The 27,950-nt window shown below is 46.5% G+C and overlaps 2 protein-coding genes across 2 annotated transcripts; one reads left to right on the top strand and one right to left on the bottom strand.

Moving 5' to 3' along the window:
- Positions 1-8,041: 8,041 nt before the first annotated feature.
- Positions 8,042-11,646, top strand: LOC124675970 (putative G-type lectin S-receptor-like serine/threonine-protein kinase At1g61610). Its single transcript, XM_047212061.1, has 7 exons — positions 8,042-9,374; positions 9,484-9,588; positions 10,178-10,371; positions 10,467-10,674; positions 10,754-10,991; positions 11,080-11,230; positions 11,344-11,646. The coding sequence occupies exons 1-7, from the start codon at positions 8,042-8,044 to the stop codon at positions 11,644-11,646; spliced, it is 2,532 nt and encodes an 843-aa protein (XP_047068017.1).
- Positions 11,647-21,262: 9,616 nt separating this feature from the next.
- Positions 21,263-23,786, bottom strand: LOC124666300 (protein NOI4-like). Its single transcript, XM_047203965.1, has 3 exons — positions 23,614-23,786; positions 21,599-21,790; positions 21,263-21,497 (listed from the first exon to the last, which is right to left on the bottom strand). Exons 1-3 carry the CDS (start codon positions 23,617-23,619, stop codon positions 21,453-21,455), a joined length of 243 nt encoding a protein of 80 aa, XP_047059921.1. The 5' UTR covers positions 23,620-23,786; the 3' UTR covers positions 21,263-21,452.
- Between the last annotated feature and the right edge of the window lie 4,164 nt (positions 23,787-27,950).

The following is a 27,950-nucleotide window of genomic DNA, read 5'->3' as shown; positions in this document are numbered from 1 at the left end:
CTCCTACCGGTCACCTCCGCGGAGCCGCACAGACGTGGTACTATGCCCTCGAGCAGGACAAGGGTAGGATGCCTCCGTGGGAGCGCTTCCACGACCTCTGCCTCCTCCGTTTCGGTCCACCGATCCGCGGGAGCCGGCTGGCCGAGCTCGGCCGCCTCCCCTTCACCTTCTTGGTGCAGGACTTCGCCGATCGCTTCCAGACATTGGCATGCCATGCGCCCGGCGTCACGGCTCGCCAACGCGCCGACCTATTCGTCGGCGGCCTGCCAGAGCACATCCGCGTCGACGTGGAGATGCGTGAGCCACCGGACTTGCAGACGGCCATGTACTACGCGTGCGCTTAAAAAACAACCAGCCATCAGATTAGCTTGCTTCTTCAACTCGATCAGCTGCCTTAATTTCTTGTTCATTTTCTTCAGTTCTCCCTTCACTTCCACCAGTCCTGCATTGGGAGCATTAGGCATAATCGGAACGGCTCCTCTCTCCGCCGCATTCTCTACATCAAGTCCCCCCCTCCCAAATTGCGCTCCCCAATTGCCCCAATTGATTCCTGCAATTGAAGCCTCTGAACATACACATCGATCCACTCGAAATGCCTGCATTTCTTCAGGATCTGAAAACAACAACGTGAACCCTAAATCCCAAATTCGAGGGAATAACAAGAAAATCGAGAGAAAACAGAGAAATTGGAGCGAGATCTAACCTTATCCCCCTCTCTATATGGCAAGCTCTCGCATGCAAGGAACTCATGTCCACGGTTGCCGTTGTCGTCCGTCTTACAGGATCGACCGCTTCAGAGGCTCCTGGCGTGGGCAGTCAGGGCATCTTGTCAAAGGCACGGGTCCATACTGCGGCCATGAAGAACGGGAGGTCGAAGAGAAACTAGACATCACCCGCCTGCCGGAGAAGGGCTGCCGCTGGCGGAGAAGAAGAACAATGGGGCGCGGGGAAAGAAAGGGGAAGCAATGGCACGGGGAAAGAAAGGGGAAGCAATGGCACGGGTACGGGCGCGGGGCTGGCTTGGGCTCCCATTTTGCAACGGTCACCTAGGTAAGCTGTGGGTCCAGCGCGCTAACGTGGACAAGTTTTGGGTCCCATGATGATCTGGACAAGTGGAGACGTGTCCACTGCGGGGCACCAACAGCGGCCCCACTTGCCAGCACCAACCAACGTCAACTAAACGGGAATCCTCCATCCGAGCTCCTTCTGCGGGTTTCAGACAAGGGATTGAGGAAAACTAAGGAAAAACTAAGGAGTTGGAGGAGTAAAAAGCAGAGCGTAGTTGCAAGATCAACAGCCGGGGCTGAGTTTAGAGCAATGGCTTCCGGGCTATGTGAGCTGATGTGGATAAAAATGTTATTAACAGAACTACAATTGTACAAGAGCATGGCTCTCCAGCTATACTGTGGCAATTCGGGCTGCAATTAATATTGTGCACAATCAAGTTCACCATGACAGGACTAAGCACGTCGAAATAGATACACTTTATCAAAGAAAAACTAGATGAGGGTTTACTTCAAGTTACTTATGTTAAATCTGTAGATCAATTAGCTGATGTTTTGACCAAAGGAATGAGTGTTGTATCCTTCGCTAGAACCTGTAACAAGATGGGGCTCATTGATATCTTTGCCCCATCTTAAGGGGGAGTGTTGGAGGTTCGTACTTGATAAGTAAAATAGCACAGGGACCTAACTGTAACTTGTATATTTTATATTCAGATAAGAGAATGATGGAGAAGCTTGAGGAAGCACTCATCGATTCACACCAAGAAATCCCTTGTCTGTGACAATAACGAACAATGCATGGAGCTGTTATGGCCGGTTTGTCTTATAGCAGGAAGAAGCCCATTAGTGGGCCTAAATTAGGGGCTTAGCCCATTTATCTTTATGGCATTAGCCTATATATATCCCTTTAATAGCTACGTGAAGAGACAAGCAATAATCAATCTATTATTGCCAACTCCCCGAGGAGTTGGCGTTCCAAACCCTAGCCGCCGCCTCTCCTCCGTGCGCCGCCTTCCCCCTCCCTCACGACGGCGGCTGGCCGCCGGTGCCGCCTTCCTCCCCCGCGATCTGTGCACTTCCACCCCTACAACCTACGTCCCCGGCCTGGTAGACCCCGAGTCTCTACCAGGAGCATACAGACTTCACACCGAAAAATCAAGATAAGTTTTCCGTGGAAAACAAACAAGCAAAAAATAAGAATAAAAATCAAAGGGAATATTGGTCCCCAGATAATAAAAGAAGATACACAGGGACATATAAGCCTAACCGCCGCCAGCCCTAACCCTCCTCCCACACCTAAGCCTAACCGCCGCCGCCACCGCCGGTAGCGCCGCCGGGGCAAAGTCCCACGGGGCGTGGCGGCGGCGGGGGCTCCTCCTCGTCGACGCCTGGTGACGGCGGCCGGATCTCCCTCCTCGATGCATGGCGGGCGCGCTGATGAGTCGGGCGGCAGCGGCCTGCGCTACGCCCCTTCTCCCGTCGGCTCCCCTGGCGGCCGGCGCGTGGGATGGGCGGCGGCGGCCAGCGCTGCGGCCTCCCTCCTCCCGTCAGCTCCGCAGCACTCCGGCAGGGGTTGGTGGTGGGCGGCGGCCAGGCTCATGGCCTGCGCCAATTTCCCCGCCGCCTCTTCCGGTGAGTGGAGGCGATCTCGGGTTTCACCCGCGACACGAGGTCGCCCGGGGCAGCAGCCTTGGGTACGACGGTGGAGGTGGCCCTCTTCTTCGCCGGAGAGGGTCGGCATGCGGTTGGTGGTGGTGGATCTATCGATCTATCACCGCGTTCCGGCGGCGAGATGGAGATGCTTGGAAGCCGGCGACGGAGTCGCCGGTGGAGGGTTGGCATGGCCAGCCCGGGACGATCGCCGACGTGGGGTCCGACCTGAATAAAGGTGGTGGTCCTAGGGTCTCTCTTGCGTGAAGAGGAAGACCTACTGGAGGCCTGGACTCGTGATCTAGCCGGAGTGTTGAGTTCCGGAAGGCTCCGCTGGCGAATGTAACAGTGCTTTTTGCCTGGAGTTTGCTGGATCGGTGCTATTCGGTCGTGCGCACCCATGCTTTTATTCCGATCGATTGGTTCTGGAGGGAGCAGCGCGAAGCTCTTTTTCTGTGTTGACATCAAGTGACTATGGATCCATGATGAAAGTCGGAAGAAGGGAAGTTCATGAAGGCCGGAGGGGAGGGCTAGCTAAGGGAGGTTCAAACCTCCGCGTTGTTGAGGGATTTTCTTGGTGTTCCGGGCTTCACAACAGCGGTATGAAAGTGGGGGCGACAACACATGTGAAGTTCAGAGTCCTACCTTTCAGGGTGAAAACCCAAGGTCTGGCCTTAACTGGTTGTGCCTGGCAATGACCTTGTTGGAGGCATTGTTTTGAGAGCGGGGACTATCTTCAGGGTGAAAACCTAAGATCTTTGATCGGGCGACGATGGTGTTAGCGCACTGTTCCCTTCTTAGAGGCGTCGTTTTTGGAGAGTCTGTACTTCAGGTGTTGTCTTGGTGGTGGATGTATTGCTGTTGTTAGGTCCGAGATACTGTAGCAGGACTTTTGTTTCTTAGTTTTCTTTTCCTTTTTTGGCTGTGTGCATCCGTAGTGCCATTAGGGTGGTGCGTTGTTGCAGAGGGTGGGTGTAATTGGTATCGTTTTGATATTAATATATTCCCTTTATCGGAAAAAAAAAGATAATAAAAGAATCATTTGTCAAACTATGTCTTCCCACGTGGCAGTGCTAACCTAAGAAGTTGACGAAGTGACGCCGTTTCCACCTCCAGTTGATAGCTGCAACCTCTACATCCTCTCCAGCAAGGTCTTCAACCCCATGCACGACAGCAGAATCCAGATATAGGTGAGTAAATCCCCACTGGTGCCCAAACTTTTGGCGTGGAGGTATCCTCAGCACCTACTGGCAGAGAAGCAACACCTAAATCAAACAACGCCTTATAAAGGTTCCCGGCATCATCCATAAACCTTCCTGTGCAGTTGATTTTTTCTCTGCATCTGGTGGTAATTTCGTGCATACTATAACTTCTTCTCAGCATCCATTGGGCCGCAACTTGTTCACAATTCTCTGCATAAATCCCCTTCGATCTCCTCTATGGATTTTTCCCCTGGAGGAACCGGAAAAACGGCCTATTACACTTGACCATCTCGATGAGCGATGGTTTGTCGCCATTGAGGATCTTGTTGAGAAATTATTTTTTCACCCTTGAGGATCCCCTCATTTCAGCATTAACCATTCATGAACAAATTTCTTCTGGTACCAGGGAGTAACATCTCTCGATTGGCGAACAGTAAGTATATCATGTAACTGGATATTTCTCTGTACAAGTTTGTTACCGTGTGCCAGAGAAGGACATTCTCGTAAAATGGCCTGCTTAAGCTCCATCCCAAGGCTTGGTAAAATCCTTTATGCTGAACAATCCATTCAGCTCTGTGATCACTGAACCTTCTACAAATTGGAACATCTAGTGTGTGTTTCACCCACCAACCTTTCATGTGTCTCAGAACCAACATTGTAATTCTAGCAGATGAGTCACATGACTTCATGCACCAATATTGACCAACAAAGTCTTTGCACTTGACGAAAATCAGAGTGGTTCTTGGCGTGCTTTTCGTTGCGTGCAAGGGGGACCCAAGGATATATTGATATGCTGGAGGAAAACCTCCAGCATATCAGTACAACAGAACCAGGCATACGTAACCATGACATCATCAACATTAGAAGATAAGCGTCTCTGACTCTTGTGAAGAGGCCGATGGCTGCAAATGGCAGGAACATAGGTGAGAAACATATGTAACCAGCAACAATTTCCACAACTTCAGTCTTTGCCTGGCTTTTCATCTTTATTTTGGTACTATAGAGAAGATCAAATGTGCTGGACTACCCGTCTTGCAGCCAACCATATGCAGTGTGCATCATCAAGCACAAAGAAGGATTTTACGATACCTATCCCATGAGGATAAAAGAAAATCCAATGAGGATAAGATGATGCAGGGTCCACAAATAGCATAATTATAGGCCTGAAGGTTCGATCTCGTCATCTCTTTGATATATTGCCTTATTGCTATATGAGGGTGACAGTAGGGGTCAAGCTCCAATTTATCGCCCTCCCCTTTTGCTTGACGATGATCATTGGCCTCAAGGTCCTGTGCATCACCTTTGCCTTTCGCTTGCATAGCATCATTTGGCCTCCTGGATAGAACCTAACTCCTTGCATATGATCTTCAAGTGTATGGATATGGCCTAGCTTGCTGGTCATCCTCAGAGCAGGGCCAAAGGAAGAACTGGATAAACTATTGATGCTGGCCTTCTTGAGAGCCCATGGATTCTGTAAGCATTTGAGGATCCCGGCTGTGAAGAACAAGGTTGCTTCCTACAACAGCCTTTTGTCGCCACCTGACCACGATTTGCAGAAAACATAGATGGCTACGGTAACCAGGGCACCCCGGTGAGGACGTGTTGCCTCCACAGCTCATTGTCTTTGACGTTGTAGGCACTCATGCTGTCCTGTCCGCCAACGCGCATCAGGAGAACCGTTGTGCAAACCACCTCCAGGATGCTATTGCCTTGCGTAGAATTGTTGATTCAGTTATTTGTACTCTTACATGGAAATGCTACTATTTTGAATGCATTAAATTTTAAATTAAGCACGCCATCACAATCTGAAAATTGATTTTCGTATGAATAAAAGATTTAAATATTATGTATTGAGAATACATTGTTGTTTTTCACATATTTGCCTATGTCACATATTAAATACAAATGAAGCAACTCTATAGGCCAGGCTCGTCACTCATGGACCGACGGCTGACGGTCATTCTGTTAGTTTCCTGGTACTTCAGTAGTGACTCCCAGGGCTGCATGGCTGGCAGCTTGATTTCTTAATTGTCTTCACTACAACAGGTCACCAGCGGTGGGTAGAGTCGACAGAACGCTTTCCTCGTCACCAATGGATGTTTTGCGTTTGTCAATGGTAAGAGATTCTCTGGTACATAGAGCTTTTGCCCTCGAAGCGCAGCGACAGCTAGGGGAACCCGATGAGGACATTCTCTGTTTTTTAGATCGCCTGCACCTCCTTGCCACTAGCCGCAAGCTAGGCAGGAGAACTGCGAACCAGAGGAGAGGTTGGATGCTGTCATGCTGGTGGGCACGAGCACCGCGATGCCAAGGTCAGTGTGTCGCTATATAACCGTCTATTTTTGTGCAGTGAACAGTACATATGTTATGTTTTCAAGGATACGTCATGGAGGCGTATTGGTTACATGTGTTACCGATCTTTAGGCGTGACTAGTTTAAGGTTTCATTTACTAATCCGTATAGCTTAATGTTTCAGTCACTAGTCTGGCTAGTCGAATGTATTGCTATTGGCCTGCATCAAGAACCTAACCATATTGCAACTTGGAAGCTTGGATGGCAACACTTGCCAAGAACTCATGCCCAAACATATCGTCACCACTCACCAACTATCAGAGATTTATTTTCAACATCGCGGTGGTGGTCGCAACGCAACTAGTACAAGAAATGTCAAAAACTCCAACACTGTCTCAGCTAATGCAAAACCAACCCACATAATTCCAAAACCTTGCTACTGAGATGGAACGTGGCTCTGGCTTAGACTCACGGAATCTGGAGAGGCCATGGCAAGGCCTACCCGGGCTAAACGACCCAGAAGCCGCAGGAGTATTCCAGAGCCTGGCACAGTTTGCGGTGGGAGATGGGCGTTTGATCTATTTTTGGAGGGACAGATGGATTAGCGGACACACAGCGGAGGAGCTGGCGCCGGAGGTTTTTGCCAGGGTACCCACCAGGAGGAGGAACAACCGTCTAGTGGCGGAGGCGTTGCATGAGGATGGATGGATAGATGGCATACAAGGGGAGATGACCGCTGAGCGTTGGACGCAATGCCTGAGCCTGTGGGAGGCCGTCGAAGAGGTGGAGAGAGATGGCACGAGACCCGATCGTATTGCCTGGAAAGGCGTGGAATCGGGAACCTACACGGCGAAGGGCACGTATAAGATGCTTTGTCAGGGAAGCATCCGATGGAGCATGAGTGAGCCGGTGTGGGGTTCTTTCTCCCCCATGAAGTGCAAGGTGTTCGCATGGTTGGCCCTGAGGTATCGGCTGTGGACTTCAGATAGGAGGGCGAGGCATGGGCTCCAGGAGCATCCAGATTCGTGCTATACATGTCTGCAAGAGGAGGACAACGTCGATCATATCCTAACCCTATGCCCATATGCGAGACAGGTGTGGTGCAGGGTCATACGGAGTGTGAATCTACGGATTGCAGATCCTGGGTACACGGGGAACCTACAAAGATGGTGGATGGAGGCCCGCAAGCGAGTGCGGAAAGCGCTTTGACTCCATGGTCATCAGTACAGCATGGACGCTCTGGAAGCAGAGGAATGCAAGGGCTTTTGGTAATGAGAGGGAACAGAAAACGGTAGACCAAATGTTAGTGGAGATCAGTGGAGTTCCACCTCTGGGAGAGGGCCAAGAGAGGAGGGAGGCTAGGTATAGCGAGAGAGTAGGCCTAGGCGGAGGGAGGTGGTGTGCGTGTGTCTCATCACTCGTGTGCTTTCTTGTACTTTGTTATGCTTCTTCTTTTATAAAGATAAGGCACGTGTTTCGTGTGCTCTCGAAAAAAAAATGGAACATGGCTGGTTGCTGCCAGTCAAAGATTTTTTTTTTTTTTTGCCTTGTAGACCAAGGCTCGGTGTAACTCATACTTAGTCACATGCAAAGTAAATAGACAAGCTACTTACTACTGAGAGTTTTGCGAGATCGATCGAAGGATTGGCCGGCTCTCACGGTCTCACCTGCTCGCTGTGACGGTAGCACGGCAACTCCGGTCCGTCGTGGGCAGCTAAAATGTCAAACTCCAACGCATTCTCAGCTAATCCGAAGACAATCTACGAGAGTTCCAAAACTTTACAGTATTTAATCATCTTTGACCGCTTCAATAGCGTGTTATTTTACTTCTAGACCAGCGCTCGGTGCATGCTAGTACTCCCGGTTAGCAGCTAGTGTGTGGCAGATCCATAGATGGATTGGAAGGCTCCTGCCTGCTCCACCGCCGTGCTGAGCCTTCTGATCCTGCTGCCATTGTGTGCATCCGACGACAAGCTTGTCCCCGGCGAGCCACTCTCTCCTGGCAGTACCATCGTCTCCGATGGTGGTGCTTTTGCTTTGGGTTTCTTCAGCCCCACCAACTCCACACCGGCCAGGTTTTACCTGGGCATATGGTACAATGGCATCCCCGAGCTTACCGTTGTGTGGGTCGCCAACAGAGAAACCCCTGCCGCGAACGGCACCGCACCGATACTCTCCTTCACCAATGCCTCCAATCTTGTCGTGTCCGACGGTAACCATGGTGGCCGAGTCCTTTGGACGACGACCAACGTGGCTGCTGCCCCGGGCTCGACGGCAGTGTTGCTGAACACTGGTAACCTGGTTATCCGGTCGTCAAATGGCACTGCGCTATGGCAGAGCTTCGACCACCACACCGACAAGTTACTCCCCGGCATGAAGCTCCACATCAACAAGTACAACAAGAGCCGCGGCGACGAGGAGCGCCTGGTATCTTGGAAGAGCCCTAACAACCCCTCGCCGGGGCGCTTCTCTTGCGGCATCGACCCAGCGACACTCCTCCAAATATTCCTCTGGGACGGGACACAACCGGTGGCCCGTGGCACCCCATGGGCTGGAAACCTGGTGTATAGCCTTGGCCAGAACCACCAAGCGAATGGCAGCACCGAGGTCATCATCTACATGGCCGTTGAGGAGAGCGACCAGGATATCTACTTCAGCTACAGCCTCTCCGATGGCGCCTCGCACACCATGTTAGTGCTGACCTACTCCGGCGAGTTCCAAACCCAGAGTTGGAGCAGCAAAGCGTTAGCGTGGGAAGTTCTGGAGAAGTTGCCAGGCCACGAATGCAACCGTTATGGCTACTGTGGTAAGCACGGCTACTGCGACGAGACGACAGGGCCCGTGGCTATGTGCAAGTGCCTTGACGGCTTCGAGCCTATCAATAAGGAGGAGTGGACCGGCAGAATGTTCTCGGCAGGGTGCCGGCGTAAGATGCGGCGAGGGTGCGGTGGAAACTTCTTAGCCTTGCCGGGAATGAAGTGGCCAGACAGGTCTGTGCTGGTCGGCAGGGACAAGAGTACATCCGAGGAGTGTGCAGCAGAATGCAGCCGCAATTGCTCCTGTGTAGCTTACGCCCATGCCAACCGGAGCAGTGGCAGGTCCGGAGGATATGTGACCAAGTGCCTGTTGTGGGCAGGAGAGCTGTTTGACACAGGAAAGGTAGGAGAGCTCGGCGGTGAGACACTCTTTATCCGCATCGATGGCTCCGATGCAGCAGGAGCACATGGTACCAAATCTCTCCCTATCTACTCCATGATTTGCTTTACAAATGTGCTAACCCGTTGCACCAAATAGACTTCCCTTGTTTGACTTATCTATGCAATGTATGCATTGAGCAGGTAATACAACAAAGAGAAATGCAGCCAAGATTGTGCTGCCAACTTTAGGAGGAACTGTTCTGCTACTCATATGCATTTCCTTGGCATGGTTCAAATTCAAAGGTACATGTCTATTTATCACCTGATTGTTTTTAATCGGTCATAAGTCGATCTTCCAATCATAAGTGGACATTGATTGTTTTTCCATTTCAAAGTTCATTTTTACATGTCATTTTCAATGTATATACATGTAATTTATATGTGTGTGTGCGTACGTAACAATGCATATACATATAAGTTACATTGTTAGTGGGCTAGTAGTTTACATATTTACATGTAAATACTAGTGTAAGTCGGTTGTAATTTATGCCACATAAAGAATTTACACATAAAAAAGCATGTGGCTCAATTGATATAGCATGCATCCAATGGACAAAAAGACAGTGTTGATGAATTCGAAAACATTTGGTTGTCAAATAGCAGAAGTGTTTTTCTATGACAAATTTTTTATCTTGTATGCCAAGTCATCGGTATATTATTAGGTTTGTTTTCTCCCCGGATGATGAAAATTATCATGTGAGTTATTTGGTGTATGTTTCATGAGTGCACAAAGGAAAGTAAACAAAATGAAACAAATCTACTAGTCAATTAGAACATTTCTTAGGTATACAATGTGTTTACCAGATGAAACAATTATAACATTGTGAAGCAGGCAAGCCCAATAGATGGAGCAAATGCAATAATACAACATTGGACGGTCTGAGTTCCTTTTTTGAACCTGGGGAAGGACACCCTTCACACGATCATGAATTTCCATTTAGGAGACTTGAGGAAATTGCCCTGGCAACACACGATTTCTCTGAAACATATATGATTGGACAAGGAGGCTTTGGAAAAGTGTACAAGGTATGTAGCTCATTTGATAATTTTCTATTTTTTCAAAAAAAATCTATACAATGAAATGGATTTTGTCAAAAACTTACAGCCTCGCAATTCTCTAGGGAATGCTAGGGGGGCAAGAAGTTGCCGTAAAGAGGTTAAGCAAGGATTCTCAACAAGGAACACGTGAATTCAAGAATGAAGTCATTCTAATTGCCAAATTGCAGCATAGAAACTTGGTTCGACTTCTTGGATGTTGTGCAGAGGGAGACGAAAAGCTATTAATTTATGAGTATCTTCCTAACGGGAGCTTAGATGCTATCCTTTTTGGTACATATTGCAGCAACACAATACAGTTCTCTTCCAACTAAAGCTTTTACTTTTTCTTAGAAGTCCTTCTACTTTGCAGATGATTCACGAAAGTTTTTGCTAGATTGGGAAAAACGGTTTAACATAATCAAGGGGGTCGCTAAGGGACTTCTTTACCTCCACCAAGACTCAAGACTGACCATAATTCATAGAGATCTCAAATCTGGAAATATTTTGCTAGATGAAGAGATGAAACCCAAGATTGCAGATTTTGGTATGGCGAGGACCTTTGTTGATAACCAGGAAAATGCAAATACCCAGCGTGTTGTTGGAACATAGTGAGTATCCATAGAATGAAAGTTCATATTAACATTTGAATATATTCAACTTATATTCCCTAACTATATGATTGAAATGATCAACTAGTGGCTACATGGCTCCTGAGTATGCAATGGAAGGTGTCTTCTCTACCAAGTCCGATGTCTATAGCTTTGGCGTGTTATTACTCGAGGTTGTAACTGGTTTAAGAAGATACTCCCGCGCTCACACCATGAGCCTCTCTAGCCTCATAGTCTATGTAAGTACAACAAGACTTCTCTCAACGTTCATTTCTAGAAATGGACAAAAATTATAAATATATTTTTTGTATGACAAACAAAATAAAAATCAATATGTTCTTGTTTTTTTCAGTCATGGAGTATGTGGATGGAAGGGAAGACTAGAGAGTTACCAGACTCATCTATCCGAGATGCTTGTCCACCTGATGAAGTTCTTCTCTGTGTCCATGTAGCACTCTTGTGTGTCCAGGAAAACCCGGATGACAGGCCACTCATGTCATCTGTTGTGTTTTTCCTAGAGAATGGAAGTACCACGCTTCCCGCTCCAGACTGCCCCGCATATTTTGTGCGACGAGACGTTGACATGGAGCAAATCCTAAATGATATTGAAAATTCCGGCAACAACTATACACATTCCGAGATAGAGGGGCGATGATGTAATGATTCTTTAGATTTGGATATATTGAATATCTTGAAATAAGTCCTAAATGCATCAAAAGAATGTCCAAACAGTGTCTAGCCAAACAAAATAGTGATATGTCAGTTGTTCAGATTATATTTGAATGTCATTGCTACCAGTTGAAACTGAATAGAACAAGATGTTGAGACACTTACAAAAATTCTAGGACCCAAAGAAAAGAACAACTTGATGCTGGCGATTTTAGGTTAGATACAAATGATTAGGTGGTGGTATTATACTTTTTTCCGTTCTTGCTGTGGGAGTTCATGTTTATGACCTAAATAAATAGCACAAGTCAGACAAGATTAAGGCGTGGCATGCTGTGCACATAAGACAAATCATACTTTGACTTCTGGGAGAAGCACGCGTGTTCATATGCAGCTTTGAAGTCTAAAAAAGTGCAGCTTTGAAGCATAAACTGCAAGTCATGAAAATGATCATGCCCATGGTGTGCTTTTCTATCCAACTAGATTCAGCTTGCCGTGTGCCAACTTGTTTTTTAATAGAAAATCACTTAGAGAGGTTTCATCTTGTTGATGAGTTTGGTTTGAAATTGATAACAAGAATAGTCATTAGCAGGAACTATGAAAGTACAAGGTGGCTGAAAGTATGACCGTTGCAAATGAGCTCAACTCAAGAGACATGATTACAAAATTACATCATTTGTAGAGTGTGATTCAAAGGATTATCAAATGGTATAAACGGTAGGCAGGTGTCAGGTCATAAACATGAGTATGATGCTTTAATGTACAATTTAGGATAGGCTGGTAAGATCACTTCTTATAGACCATACGACTACCCAGGAAGCATGCAGAGCCTGTGCTGAAAACAGAGTACCTGGGATCGGGGTGAGATGTATACTAAATAGATAGGATACACAAACATAATCAAACAGGGCTACGAAACCATGGGCCTAGTCAGCACGTATTAAAAGTAAGTGTATTGCACACCTAACATATGGTCGTCATACTTGGCATAGGATCTGTTCATGTTCACAAGTTATGATGATTTACTATATCAATAAGCTACTAGTAAAGTCAATTGCCGATTAGATGGATAACCGTGCATGGTCTCTCCATAATTGGACTCGCACTCGCTTTGAGATTCTCCGGCCGCGAGTCCAGATGTTGACCAGGTTGTCTTGTCCTGGCTATTAACCCATTGAGCGCACTATAGCAAGGCAAAGGTCGAGAGTGAGGTGGCTGCAGGAGGGAGATGCAAACACGAAACTTTTTCACGCAGTGGCGAACGGAAGAAGAACCAAAAATTTCATATCAGCGGTTCGAGTTGAGGGGGAGTTGGTAACAAACCAGGAGAGGAAGAACGAGGTGTTCACGGAGGCTTACATGAATCTGATTGGGAGAATCCAAAATAGGGCACACAGTTTGAACCTTGAGACTTTGGATATCCCGGCAGTGGATCTTCAGGAGGTAGAGGTGATGTTCTCCGAGGAGGAAGTTTGGAACACAATCCGGGAGTTGCCCCTAGATAAGGCGCCGGGCCCGGATGGGTTTACGGGAGCCTTCTACCAGAGAGCCTGGCCGGTCATTAAGCCGGATATCCTGGCGGGCCTGATGAAACTGGGAGTTGGAGATGGAAAAGGTTTCGCAAGGCTAAACCGTGCATATATTACACTAATCCCGAAGAGGCCAGAGGCTGAGGAGACAAAAGATTTCAGACCCATTAGCCTGGTGCACAGCTTCGCCAAGCTGTTCTCCAAGATGGTGGCCAATCGATTAAGACCAAGATTGGGGGAGTTAGTGAGTATGAACCAATCGGCGTTCATCAAAAAGAGGAGCCTACATGACAACTTTGTCCTGGTGAGACAAGTTGCAAGGAAGATCAACATGAGGCAAAACACGGGAGTGCTTATAAAGCTAGATTTGGCAAGGGCCTTTGATTCGATCTCATGGAGTTTCCTTTTTGTGGTGCTGAGGAGAATGGGGTTTGGAGAGAGATTCCTCAAATGGATTGCACTTCTGTTACACACCGCAAATACCGAAGTTCTGGTAAATGGAGTGCCGATATACCATGGGCGTGGGCTGAGACAAGGAGATCCCACATCTCCCATGCTTTTTGTGGCAGCGATGGAGACCCTAACGGCAATTATGAAGAGGGCGGTGCAGGCAAACCTTTTTGGCAACCTTGCAGCCATCGCGCCATTACAAAGGATCTCAATCTATGTGGACGATGTGGTGCTCTTTGTTAAGCCGGAGTTCCAGGAGCTGTGGGTGGTGAGACATATTCTCAACACGTTTGGAGAAGCCTCGGGGCTACAAGTGAATCTCAGGAAAACCACAAGTGAATCTCAGGAAAACCACAGCCACAATCATCAGAGGCTCGGAGGAGATAACAACAAGGATCTTAGGATGTGAGTTGGCGAAGTTTCCTATCAAATATTTGGGACTCCAGCTCGCGTTGAGGCCCCTCACCAAGGCAGAATGGCAACCTCTCCTGGACCAAGTGGTTAAGAGTGTGCCAGCGTGGCAGAGAGGGACGGCTGGTTCTCATTAATTCAGTGGTGGCGGCAAGGGCGATCCACCAATTGATAGTAGCAGAAGCGCCGGCATGGTTACTCGAGGAGGTCAACAAATGGATGCGGGCTTTCCTACGGGCAGGAAAAGAGGAGGTGCATGGTGGGCAATGTTTAGTAGCCTGGAGAAGCATATGCAAACCGAGAGAATTTGGAGGCTTGGGGATTAAAAACCTCAGGCTGCAAGGTCTAGCGTTGAGAGTCCGCTGGCAGTGGTTACGGCGTACGGATCCGGATAGGCCGTGGCATGGCCTGTCAGATCTACATGACAAAGAGGCAGCAGAAGTGTTCCAGAGTCTAGCCAGGTTTGTACTGGGGGATGGTCATAACTCATAAGACTCTCTTCTGGAGTGACAGATGAATAAGTGGATATACAGCTGAGGAGATTGCACCGGAAGTGTTTGCGAGGGTGCCGACCATATGTAAAAATCGTCGTACGGTAGCTGAGGCCTTGACAGAGAATGACTGGATAGATGACCTGCAGGGCGATATGACCGGGGAGCTATGGGAGATCTGTTTGAGACTTTGGGAGGAGGTTGAGACGGTGGAGAGGGATGGGTCGAGGCCGGACCAGATCTTGCGGAAAGGGTCGACTTTGGGTGAGTACTCGGCGAAGAGCACTTATCAGCTGCTTTGCCAAGGCAGCGTGAGATGGAGCATGTGCAAGCCGGTATAGAAATCGTTTGCACCGATGAAGTGTAAGATCTTCATTTGGCTGGCGTTAAAATACAGACTTTGGACCTCAGATAGGAGAGCACGACATGGGCTGCAAGAGCATTCGGATACCTGCTTTACTTGTTTGTAGGCGGAGGACAAAGTGGATCACATTCCGGCACAATGTCCATATGCGAGACAAGTGTGGTGTGAGGTGCTAAGGAGTGTCGGACTTACCTTCCCCGACCCAGGAGGGGGGGAGAGTTGGAGAGGTGGTGGACGGAAGCCCGAAAGAGAACCAGGAAGCTCGACAGGAAGAGATTTGACTCTTTGGTCATCAGCACGTCTTGGTCGCTTTGGAAGCAAAGGAACGCCAGGGCTTTTGGCAATGAACGTGAGCAGAAGACCTTCGCCCAAACGCTAGAGGAGATAAGGGAGGAGTTCCAGCTTTGGGAGAGGGCGAGGAGGGGAGGGAGGGATAGGATAACGCGAGAGTAGACTTTAGGGGGAGAGGAGGGTTCTGGTGTGAGTGTGTTGCAGCCTGTTGTATGCAACAGTCTGGCTGTTTCTTGTAAATTGCATTTGGCTTCTCCTTCTATAAAGATAAGGTATGCTTTCCGCGTGCTCTCGAAAAAAAAGGCTATTTAACCCATGGTCTGGCTACGTGTGTGGGTCCGGCTTCCCCCAATATTTGATGTGTGAGGTTATCGTTCTGGTGCATGATCGGTGGCGGGTATTACTTTCGGCAGGTATGTTTGCCACGAAAAAACTTTGGGGCGGGAAAAAAAGGAATCTGCACTGCTCCATCTGTTTCTCTCGCCACTACTTTTTGTTTGGTGTAGGGTTGGCCATCTGGTAACTATTTCATCCAAATTTTCATACATGTTTTTTACACTTTCTGATCCGAAAAAAGGAAATATAGAATAAATAATATGTTTGATGGTAGAGACTCACAAAACAAGACCTCAGATTCATGTATAGAGTAGTTTCATAAGAGGAAAACAATGAACAAAAACTGTATCCGGAAATCCAAAGAAATAAACCAAAAAAAAAACAAGGAGGGGAGGCTGGGTCCGGGCCTTCTATGTGAGCCAGCAGGGCCAGGGCGTCGTTGTCATCGTCGCCCTAGAGGAGTCCCAGATCCTGACCCGTCGTTGCTTGGAGCGGCTGCCCCCTCGCATCCCCGTCTAGTCGTTCCCATGCAGGGATTTCCCGGATTCGGCGGTGGCCTCGCATGGAGCAGTAGGTCATAGCAACCCCTTCCTTCCTCTGCATGCCCAAAACCTCCCCCTCCTCCGCCGCCGCTCCCCGCGCCGCCTTCTACGCATGTGCAGTGGCATGGGTGTCAAAAGGAACCGCATGTAACATTTTTTTCTCTGCTCAGTTTTAGGGGGTGACATGGCGCAAGGACAACAAAACGATGAGACACTAATCAGGCGACGCATGCGACAGTTGCAACCAGCTATAGCTAAAGCCGGTTGACAGCAAGACATTTCCTAGTTTTTATGCAATAGCTTATTAAGATTTTGGTGTATATTATTTTTCTGGACATTTCCTCAATCGTAGACGAACACGCTAAGGACAGGGAGCCTGCCGGGGCACCGCCATGGCACTAGACACGGCGGAGCCAGAGGGAGCGTGAGGAGGCTACTGTGCTCAGTCGATGACTTCTGCTGAATATCTAGCTAGCTACTTCAGCTTAGGACGCGCTAAGACGTACAGTAATAACCACAAGCACCTTCCGTGCAGGCCGGCAAAAGCTGACCTGCGAACGAAGATGACGCTTCCAGTGGACAGAGGATTGACGGCCGGCGGACGAGGTGGTCCATACAGCGCGCGGTAGCTGCGGGTGGAGGATCGCCGCCCGCCGCGTCGTCGACTCGTCCGGCTGCTCCGCCGGTGTAGTGTTGGTGTTGGGCTCGCTCACTAGGGCATCGTCCGGGAGCGCAGAGGAATGGGGCTGATCTATGGTAGGCCACTGGGCTGAAGCCTGACAGGTTCGCTTTGACAAGCTCCGTAGGCTTGAACAGGGTACCAATTTTCTGAGCCTGGTTAGTACACACGTATTTGATTTCGAAAAAAACTGGAGTGTGGACTTTTGAAGCTCGAGCTCCGCCTAGCTAGTGGTGATATTCTTGAGGGAAAAGAACAGTTGAATCCTCATATTTCAGGTTACTTTGCGGGTTTGTTTGCCACGGAGGTGGCGGAACCTGATCCGAATTTGATCCAAATGGTAACGCTGAGGGTGACAGAAGAAATGAACACTGCTCTCCTTAAACCCTATACATCGGAAGAAGTAAAGAAGGCTTTGTTTTCAATTGGAGATATGAAAGCTCCTGGTTCGGATGGGCTACACGCCCTTTTCTTCAAAAAATGCTGGAATACATTGGGTGCTAAACTTACTGAAGAGGTTTTGGAAGCGATCAATAAGAAGTGCATACCGGCGGGATGGAATGACACAATTATTGTGTTGATACCGAAGGTTGAAGCGCCAGACAGTATCACTCAATTTAGGCCAATTAGCCTCTGTAATGTTCTTTATAAAGTTATATCCAAGATGATTGCGGGAAGGCTGAAGCTGATTCTGGATGACATTATCTCACAAGTCCAAAGTGCCTTTGTACCGGGTCGGCTGATCTCGGATAACATCTTAATAGCATATGAGTGCTTACATAAAATAAAGAACAAGAAGATTGGGAAGGAGGGGCTCTGTGCGGTAAAGCTAGATATGCATAAGACGTATGACCGAGTGGAGTGGAATTTCTTGAAACAAATGATGTTAAGACTGGGTTTCCAGAACGATTTTGTGGAGTTGCTGATGGCTTGTATTTGCTCGGTAAGATACAAAGTCAGATATAATGATCAGGAAACGGGGGAAATTATTCCTACTAGGGGGCTCCGTCAAGGGGATCCCTTATCACCATATTTATTTCTTATTTGTGCAGAGGGTTTATCTACTGCTCTGGCTCATAGAGAGGAGGTTCTTGGTATTGAAGGTGTTCGGGTGTGCAGGAATGCACCATCAGTCTCTCATTTACTCTTTGCTGATGATTCCCTAATACTTATGAAGGCGAATTTAACTAATGCAACCTCATTGAGACAGGTGTTGGATCAATATTGTGCAAGTTCGGGACAAATGGTGAGTGAGGCGAAATGTAGTATTTTCTTCAGCCCAAATGTTCAAGTGGAGGTGAAGGGGCAAATTTGTGAAGAGCTAAATATTATGACCGAGGCCATATCTGATAGATATCTAGGCTTGCCATCCATGGTGGGCCTTGATCGCACTGATAGTTTTATATACTTACTGGAAAGAATTATAGAGAGGCTTGAAGGATGGAAGGAAAGATTCTTATCTATGGGAGGCAAGGAAATTTTGTTGAAGGCTATCATTCAGGCTATTCCTGTCTTTGCAATGGGAGTATTTAAGATACCAAAGCAATTATGCAAAATGATCAATGATGCAATGGCCAGATTTTGGTGGGGAGATACAGAAGAGAGGAACAGGATGCATTGGTTTGCATGGTGGAAGATGTGTATCCCGAAAAACTTGGGAGGAATGGGATTCCGTGATCTTCATACTTTTAATATGGCGATGTTAGCAAAACAGAGTTGGCGTTTACTCTCTAATCCGGAGTCCCTTTGTGCTAGGGTGCTAAAGGCTAAATATTATCCGCATTCAAATTTGTTAAATGCAGGACCGAAACAAGGATCCTCATATACTTGGCAGAGCATATTGGCGGGGCTGCGGACTTTTAAAAGAGGCCACATCTGGAGAATTGGTACGGGGGAGAATGTTGATATATGGGAGGACCATTGGATTCCTTCTAGTCCTACCAGAAGGGTGTGTTCAAGGAGGGGAAATACTTTGCTCAGGAAAGTGAATGAACTAATTGATCCAGTGTCAAATACTTGGGATGAGGAGCTTGTCCGCTCACTTTTCTTGCAGATTGATGCCGAGAGAATTTTACGTATTCCTATAAGTCCGAATCTACAAGGTGACTTTGTTGCCTGGAACAAAACAAAGAATTATGCTTTTTCTGTTAGATCGGCATATCACATAGAGTGGGATCATCAGTTCGGGCATACTATACGGAGGAGAGATGGTCAAGGTGCGGCTCAAATTAACCCTGTCTGGGAGATTATGTGGAAGCTGAATATCCCAAGCAAGGTGAAAAATTTTCTCTGGAAAGCGCTACATGGTGTTCTTCCTGGAATGGCTATTCTTGCAGATCGTCACATCAAGGTTGCACCACAATGCCCAGTATGTAAGCTGGGGCCTGAGAATATTAACCATATTATGTTCAGCTGTAAGAGAGCAAAGGAAGTTTGGTCAGAATTGGGGCTAATGGAGGAAATTGAGCAAGCTATGAAGGTTGACCGGTCTGGTTCTGTTATTTTGGAACATATTTTACGTTCGCCGAAAAAAGAGATAGTAGATATCGGTAATGTGCACTCTCATGAAATAATAGCTGTTGCAAGTTGGTACATTTGGTGGCAAAGGAGGGAATTTGTAAAGGGTGAGACTGTTAGTCCGCCGAAAAATACTGCCTTTGCAATAAGTGCAATAACGGCAAATTATGAAGGGGCGACGAGTGCACGGATTGTTAAAGAAGTAATCTGGAAGAAACCTCCAAAAGGAATGCTAAAATTGAATATTGATGCATCTTACATGGTGAATGGTTCGGGTTCGGCGGGAGCAGTGCTTAGAAATGATAAGGGTGAGGTTTTGGGGGGCATGGCGTGCCCCCTGGAAAATCTCTTATGTGCAACGACTGCGGAAGCATATGCTATGCTGAAAGGTTTGGAATTTTTGGACAGATTTGGGTGTTCTTCATGTATTATTGAATCGGATTCTCTTGAATTGATCCAGGCTTGCACGGGAGAGATGGATATTAATGGTCCTTACACGGCTATCTTAGCGGACTGTTTCCAGAAGGCAAGTGAAGTTATGAATATCCAGTTTATGCATTGCAACAGAGAGGCTAATCAAGTGGCTCATGAGTTGGCTAGGTTTGCGTTTAGTTCTAAGGAAATTCTTAGTTGGGTGGATGAATCCCCGGATTTTATTTTACCTTTTGTCCTTAGAGATGTGACCCTGTTCACAAGCTTGTAACTGTAATTGTGGTCTCGGCAGCAAGTTCCATACGCACTCTTTTCCTTCCAGGGTACCGAAGGGGACTGGAAGGTTTTTAATGAGGCGGCTTGCTTGCCTAATATATTATCCATTGTCAAAAAAAAAAAAAAAAGCTAGTTTTTTTATAAAAATTGAAAACCATATTTTGAAGTTCTAAAATTATCTGAAAAGAAAAAAATCTGGATGCAGATAAAGGCTAGCAAAATCTCAATACCAAATATCTAACCATTTTGGGATACAAGAAAATGATAAAAGTGTGGATCTTATTATAGTGAACAGTACGTTATTTTGAACTTTCAAAATTTGTTAGAAATTGTCATTTTTTAGCCAAAAGTATAAGGTATTTAGTAGATTTTGTACACCCACGCATGGGTGTGCCCATGTGGATCTTTCGTTTATTGTGCTTTGAGATTCGAATAAAAAAGACGAGAGAGAAACGCCCACACCGGATATCTGAAGAAGGATCGATCAGCGAATCTTTTCATTTGGAATTGCTGCTCCGTGTTGGGGGAGCTAGAAAATAGTCCATATAACCTACTTTCAGAAGGCGCAATTAAAAGATCCTACTGGTGTTTATATTTTCTCTTTGTCACCGATGGATTCGTGGAGGATGAGTGCAAACGGGCTCGCAGAAACTGAAGTGTTTTAATGTTCGCCACAGGTAGAGTCCAACGGCAAGATGCTACTTTGTAAAACCAATGAAGAACCGAAGCCAGAGGGATCTTGAAGATTAAATGATTTAGTGCATATCTCTGAATTGAAAGTTCATTTTCGTTAAAAGTTGAATTGTTGAAGCAGGTATGCTTGTCATAAAGCCAGGCGTGTTTTGGACCGAGCTCCAGGGTCAACATGATCTTGGTCATTCTAAACCCCGCTGTGAAGCTGGTTGTACCTTCTCATTTTCAATCAAATCAATTAAAGCAGGGTTACTTTGCTTTGGTTTTTTCTAAAGATGGACCAGATGGCTGTTTGACAACAGAATATTGGTAGCCAGAGTTACTTTGCTAAAGGCTTGCACATGGTAATAGAAAGCCAGCCGGTTGTTAGCCAAATGTTGGAAGGACAACTGGCTGTCAGCCAGCTGCTAGCCGAAGTTCCCTTCTGAAACTGCCAAATATCGGCTTACGGAAACATAGGTCCAATAGGACAATAGGAGATCTAGGTAGAGAACTGGCAAGGGAAAAACAGAAAAGGAACAGGTATATATTTTTGCGCTGACACAGAACTACGACCACTACTGCACAAAATGAAACCGACAACGAAGACCAGAATTACAATCAGAAGTTCACTTATCCAACCAAATCTGTGTCTGACAACCCTCAAACCATACATACACACTTCAGAGTTTTACGAGATACCCATCGTGACGGCCAAGGTACCTCTTACAAGGATCTTATGGATAGTATGTATATAGCAAAATCAAAGGACCATACTTTTCGCAACCATTTCTTCGGTGACACTTCAAGATTGTGTAGGACTGGGCGTCACGCAGCAAAACCATTTCTTCTGCGCATGTAACAATGAGATTAATGACACGGTCATAAGAGATAAGACTATGCGATGTATTCCCATTACGCAATAAGAGATGGAGTCATGAAGACACATACTGAATTCGCCTTGGTGGCATAGGACTCCACCCTCTCAGTCCTAGCGTCTTTGCAAGGGGATTCGGTATCTTGTCCATTCCCAGCCTTTTTCTCATCTCTGGCTTTGTTGAAGATGACTGTGAATCCATCAGCAGATGCTGGGTCGTTGACGTCCCATTCGCCAAACTTGGGTAGAGGGCGACCAGATTCCTCCTAGAAAAAAAGATCATTATCAATGTCAAAGGAAGTAACCAGAAAGAGTAACTTAGATGAAATCCTACCGTTAAGTAGTTCACAAGCAATTGTTCTCAAATACCAATTAAACCATGAAGTATGTTCATGGTATATAAAAAGAAGATATCTAGTGATTGTGCTGACCCCCTTACCAAATCAAGGAGGAAAGAGAGGTTTTGTGAAACAGCCATGAAATGCAATTGCTGGAAGTAGTAAATAAATAAAAGAAGCTAGACATGACAGTTAACAGCAAACATAAAACTGGTAGATTAGCTTATTTCTGTTGGTGGAACCCTTTGATCGCCCTTTTATGAGCAATGATGCATAAACTTAGTGAAGTACCCAGAAAACAAAGTAGAAACAAATGACAACTCATGAATTCAGTACAAAAAAACATGAAATTAGCATGACTAAAACTTCTTATCCCCCGAAATGAAGTGCACTAGAAGCATTGGTGAATGATGATGTCAAATGTTGCCCAGGCGAAAACTTGGGAAATATAAAACTGTTTATTTCTGATGGTGGAAACCCTTGGCATCCGTTGGTGAGCAAGGATGCATATACTTCGTAAAGCACCCAGAAAATAATGTAGAAACAGATGATAACTAATGGTTTCCGCCCGTGAAACCATGAACTTAGGAATGAGTACAGGCTATTTTCCCCTCAAATGAGGATGAGCTACACAGCGGCATTACCAACCTTATTATTGAAGGCCGACTCCTGTACACACAGCTAGCAACAGGAACTAGGAAATGCAAGGTATGTTTAACCCAGTCCAAAAATACAGCTAGAACTTGATTAAGTCATGGACCACTTGGAGGAGAGGGAGACATTCTAGTTTCAACAAACATGTATCAGTTGCGTTGCTGAAAGCAGTTGGTGCATTTGATTTAATAAATACAGAACAGCAATATGCCTCACAGCCTAGACACGACAGGTAAGTCGAGAACACAACCGGTTGCAATTGGCATCCTAAGGGAACAAGCAATCTATAAACACTGCTATAAAACCCGTATCATGTACTACTCCATGACGCACCGCTGATTGATAAGGTCAATATACAGTATTACCATCCTAAAACCGTAATCATGCAGCCAGCGGAACTTAATTTCAATTCGGTTTAAACGGTGCCAACATTCCTAAGTTACATTGTGTAGCACGAACCCTCGGATCAACCGATGCACCAAACCATGAATTATCATCTGGGGAACTGGTTTTGCTGCAAGAAAAAAAAAAGAGAACTTTTTGTGGCCTTGAATGTTTGATCAGCAAGACCCTATGTGGCAGCCTAGAGAATGACCAAGCTAAGCTGTCAAGGAGCGATAACGGAACTATGGCCAGCAAAACCCGGTGGATCCTGAAGCTCCTCCTCCTCCTCCTCGCGTTTGATCCAATCAAACAGGTGCCGAGCAGAAACGACGGATTACATAGTAGTATATACTATTATGTAATAAAGGCACGAAAGATTTCACCGAGTCGTGGATGCTACAACATGCATATGCGTATTGGGCGGAAACAAAAGAGAGGTTGCTGGGTTGATTGGACTGGATAGAGAGGCCCGAAGGAGCTTCCCTCCTCTCTGGTCCGATCAGTCGTCTGATGAAACGCACGGCAGTACTCCTCTGCCCTGCCCGCAACTCCCCTCACACGATTTCTCCCACCAAACAAATCAAGAATATAAACTGTGATCCGAGCTAGCAAACAAGTACTGAAATTGCAAGAACAGCTTGCTGGAGCCGGTCGATCTAGGCACGGAACATGGCCGGAAAGCACGGCGAGAAGGCGCAGGGAGGTGGACTTACCGACATGGATGGATAGAGCGCCGCCGTCCGAGCCCGATCCGCGGCGGAGGAGGAGGAGGTTGGGGAAAGTTTCGGCGGTTGCTGCGGGTGGGAGGAGGAGGAGGGGAAAGTGAGGGGGATAAGGGCGAGGGAGGAGGACCGGAGACGGCGAATGAATCGGAAGTGGAAAGGGGAGCGGCAGCTGATTGACGGATTTATACCTCCAAGAGAAGCCAGAACCCCCCACCGTAGAGTCGAGAAAAAGAAAAGATCTTTTCTTTCGTTCGTTTGCTTCTCCATGTGAGCCGCGCGGCGTGCGGGGCCCGCGTGTCGGCGTCGGAGCGGGGACAGAGTGGAAACGCGCGCTGCACGTCGGTGCGTGCGCTGGCGCTCCGAATCTGGCGCCGTTGTTTACTCTGCTATGCTCGCACAGACACAACAAAGCACCCCAGCTAAGCTCCTGTAGGATTGTTTTGTTTGCGGTTACTAGCTCATAAACCTACTTTGTCCTGACACTGGTAGTCAGGGTGACTGTGATAGTCAGAGACACATTTTGTTTTGCTCCACCCGGATAGAAGGATTCAAAAAAATCAATCTTAACGGTTCGACGCGAACGGACCGACCCATTTCAATAGTCGGTGCTCGGCGGTGAGCAAGAAGAGCCCATGAGGATGTGTCATGAAGCTAGCCATCGCCGCCTTGGAGTTGGAGGTGAACGAGTGGCAGGGCATCACTGTGCACAATGGCGTAGCCAGGAATTGGTGACGTCTCGGGCCATAAAACCAAGAGCCCAATTTTTTTCAAGAAAACTCCAGTTTTAAGGCACATAAGAGAATACAACCTCTATTGCATAGCTAAAATGAATTTAAACACTTGATTTGATGGTGTTTCAACAATAAATGTAAGATATAACAAAAGACAATATATAATGCCAATCAGTACGTAAACAACAAAAGATGGTACCAAATCAAAGAGCTGGTTATTCCGAACCTCCCATGACTACATCTTCAATAGTAGAAGAAGCTAAACCTTCAAGTATGAAATTTAAAATGCCAATCAGTACATAAACAACAAGTAAAATAGTTCATAATGGATGCAAAATATGAAAACTTACTTCTAGGACGAGGTAAAATGCCTTTGCGCGAGCGATAACCTTGAAATCGCTCTATGATCTTTGACTCTTCAATATAACATGCCATTCTATGATTCATCCAATCATCACCCATCTTGTTCCTCAACCCAGTCTTGATAATGCTCATTGTTGAAAAGGCCCTTTCCACCGTTGCAGTTGCAACCGGCAAAATCAATGCTAACTCAACAAGGTGATAAACCAAGTGGAAAGTTGTGTGCAAATCAGCTAGAACCATCTTCATGGCAAGATGACCAAGATCATTACAGTTCATCAAATGAGGATCAGCTCTTGCTTCCATGATAAATGAGTCTAATTGGTTTCTAAGGACAAAAGCAACTTCATATGTAGAGAAGTCAGCAACATACATACTAGCAAGCTCAACTAGCTTGTCTTCATTATAATTGGCAAAGGAATTCCTAGGATCAAGACAAGCTATGCATCTCAACAATTGAATAGATCTTTCAGAGAAGCGGTTGTTTAACTCAACAATAATTTGATCATGCAACACATTGAATATTTCATTTCTGAAATAATGATAGTAAGTTGCCAGTTGGCCACCCCAAGTCCTTGAACGACCATTAGAAGTTCTTGTATCTTCCATATTTGGCAATACAATATTGTATTTGAGACAAAAGTCATTTACCTCTTTAAGGAGTTCATCCCAACCATCCTGCCGTATCTCTTGAATTTTATCTAATGTGGTTTTAATCAATCCCACTGCACGCACAATGTTCTGGTTTTTCTTTTGCAAGCAATATGATAGATCATTAGTCTTGCCCAATAATTGAATCATAATATGCAATATGAGAACAAATTCAAATGTCTCCATGTGCTTTATCAACCCCCAGCTGCATGTGCTCGCGCAGGGACGAAAACCACACCACCAGGGACAACACACCACACCGATTTGTACATGCACAAGCCCCTATGCGCCGAGTTTCTTTTTTCCCATTTTTATGCTTCTTTGTTATTTTTGCCCTATGTAAACTAATTTTCAATATATTCAATTTTGTGAAGAAAAAAATAAATGGGTCTGCCGATGGGCTTGTCCATGACCTGAACGGACAAGGTGGAAAAATAGCTGAATTTGTGTCCGTGGCCCGAGACAAATAAAGCAAAATATTCGCATTTTATCTCTGAAATGAATCGGATCGATGTAGATGCCCTCAGCTGCTGTTTGACCCTGCAATTTTCTTACGTTTTCTTCTATCTGGGATGGATTTTCTTACATTTTCACCGTAGCGTTTCTTGTTGGTTGATTGCATCGTCGGTTGGTCCAGCTCACAAACCGTTGTGCTGACGAGGCTGGTGGAGGGAGGGCTGCGTTCCGTCTCCGGGGGCGTGGCCTCGGCCCTCGTGTGCTGGCTGGCTGGCTAATGCTGTATTGGTTTCAGAGGTTAGACTAGGTCAAAGTCTTCCTCTACACAATGGCCCGTCCGTGACAGGTCCACAGACGTCACTGCTGATCGTTTTGCTATCTTCTTCAGAAAAGTTTTCATCAACATGTCATTTCTTGTTCAAAAAAAAAAACATGTCATTTCAGCTGATATGTGGATAAGAAGATACAATTGTTAGGAGCGAAATAAGTTATTTGTCGCATTTTTATTGTCCACCTTTTTCATATAACCTACAATTTACGGTATTAATTAACAACAAAAACAACATTTTTGTACAAAATATACACGTATATGTTAAGAAAGGGCCTTTTGAAACTTTTCTATTCTAATTTCAATTAGTTTTTTTTCTTTCAAATTTTAGGCGCTCGAGGCTTGGGAACCAAACGCCGCGTACTATGCGCACAACCACAATTTAACTTAGCAGGATGCCAACGGCCAAAGCCTACAAGGGGAAAACGGAAGCCTCCTTCTCGCCTTTGTGACAACAATCTTCACCATCATGGCATCATCATCAACCACAGTTCAATCATCCATGACCAATCCACAATGGATTACGCCAAAGCCTTCCCTCCCGACATTGACTTTGATGGCTCAATATTCCCATCACCAATGACTTAGCCATCCAATGTAAAAAAAAATTAGTCACCGCTTCTTTTGATAGTGATAGTCAATTGCTAGATATTTTAGCGTGTAGTGCCTAGCTAGAAATTGGGAATGGCAAGTGGGCTACATGTAGAGTTGAAGGTATTTTGTAACATTAGCTGGTCCATATAACATGTCGTCGTGGGCATGTTTCGGTTCAATTGACTAGTGGTTGATAGGCTCTGGCCTACTTATTGTGTTGCCTGCATTCTGCCAAGGTCGGTTTAAAACCTTCACCTCACATAAGAACATCTGTACCCCCTCCCCCCCCCCCCGTCCCGTACGGGCTCTGGGTGGTAGCAAGTTTTAGCCCGCAAGGGGGGGGGTGACGGATCGAACTATTAATCATACAAAAATTCATCCTCCCCAAACCAACCACCCAAACACGTTCACATCTATGTTTGTTGCCTCCTTCGGGTCAAGACCTCCCCGAGCTGCTCCACCTGATCGTGCCGGCTGAGCACGCCGCCGCGCTGAGGGCCACGGCGGCGGCCAGTTCCGATCACTGGGCGAGGAGGCATCAGAGCCTTGGGAAGAAGCAGTTTGGGGGGGGGGGGCGAGGTCCACAACGAATCCTTAGGTAGAGAGCTTGATCTTCCTCCTAGAGCATGAGGACCTACCGGTGGCGCTCTTCCTCGATGTGCCCGAGTGTAAGGTCATGGCTGTGACCATGCGCAAACCGGAGTTTCGCCGGTGCATGTGCAACGCGGTGACCATCGGCTTCCGCGCGCCGATCGGCCCCATCGGCCAGGAATCCATGACGCCGGAGGCCGGAGGTGGAGCTTGGAGTGTGCACCAGAGAAATGGTCGGAGCAGAGTGGATAGGCAAGGAGGGAGTTGCCACGGGAGGGTGGGACCCGAGGGAGAGAGAAAGGGGAAGGATGGATATAGGCTTCAAGTGACAGGGAAAAGTTGTTTAATAGTATATTAAAAATGTATCTACGCGAAAAGTTACATCCGATTTAGCCGGTCTACGGCTGCTTGCGATTTTTTTTAGATTTTCAAACTACCAAAGGGAAATATGAAAAAAAAAAATCAGATTTAAAGTTTTGCCAAAAAAAAGTTTATTTAGCAGAAATTGTACTAAAATACCATATATCAGAACTTATGAACACGATTTTACTGCATTGTAGCATGCTACATATTCTCCTAGATAAAACTGACATGTTATGTAGTTGTGGCGCGGC

This window comes from Lolium rigidum, chromosome 1 (genome assembly GCF_022539505.1).
Source record: "Lolium rigidum isolate FL_2022 chromosome 1, APGP_CSIRO_Lrig_0.1, whole genome shotgun sequence".
Classification (NCBI taxonomy): Eukaryota; Viridiplantae; Streptophyta; class Magnoliopsida; order Poales; family Poaceae; genus Lolium; species Lolium rigidum.
The sequence above is the reverse complement of the archived record's forward strand: the minus strand, read 5'-3'. Positions and strand labels throughout refer to the sequence as shown.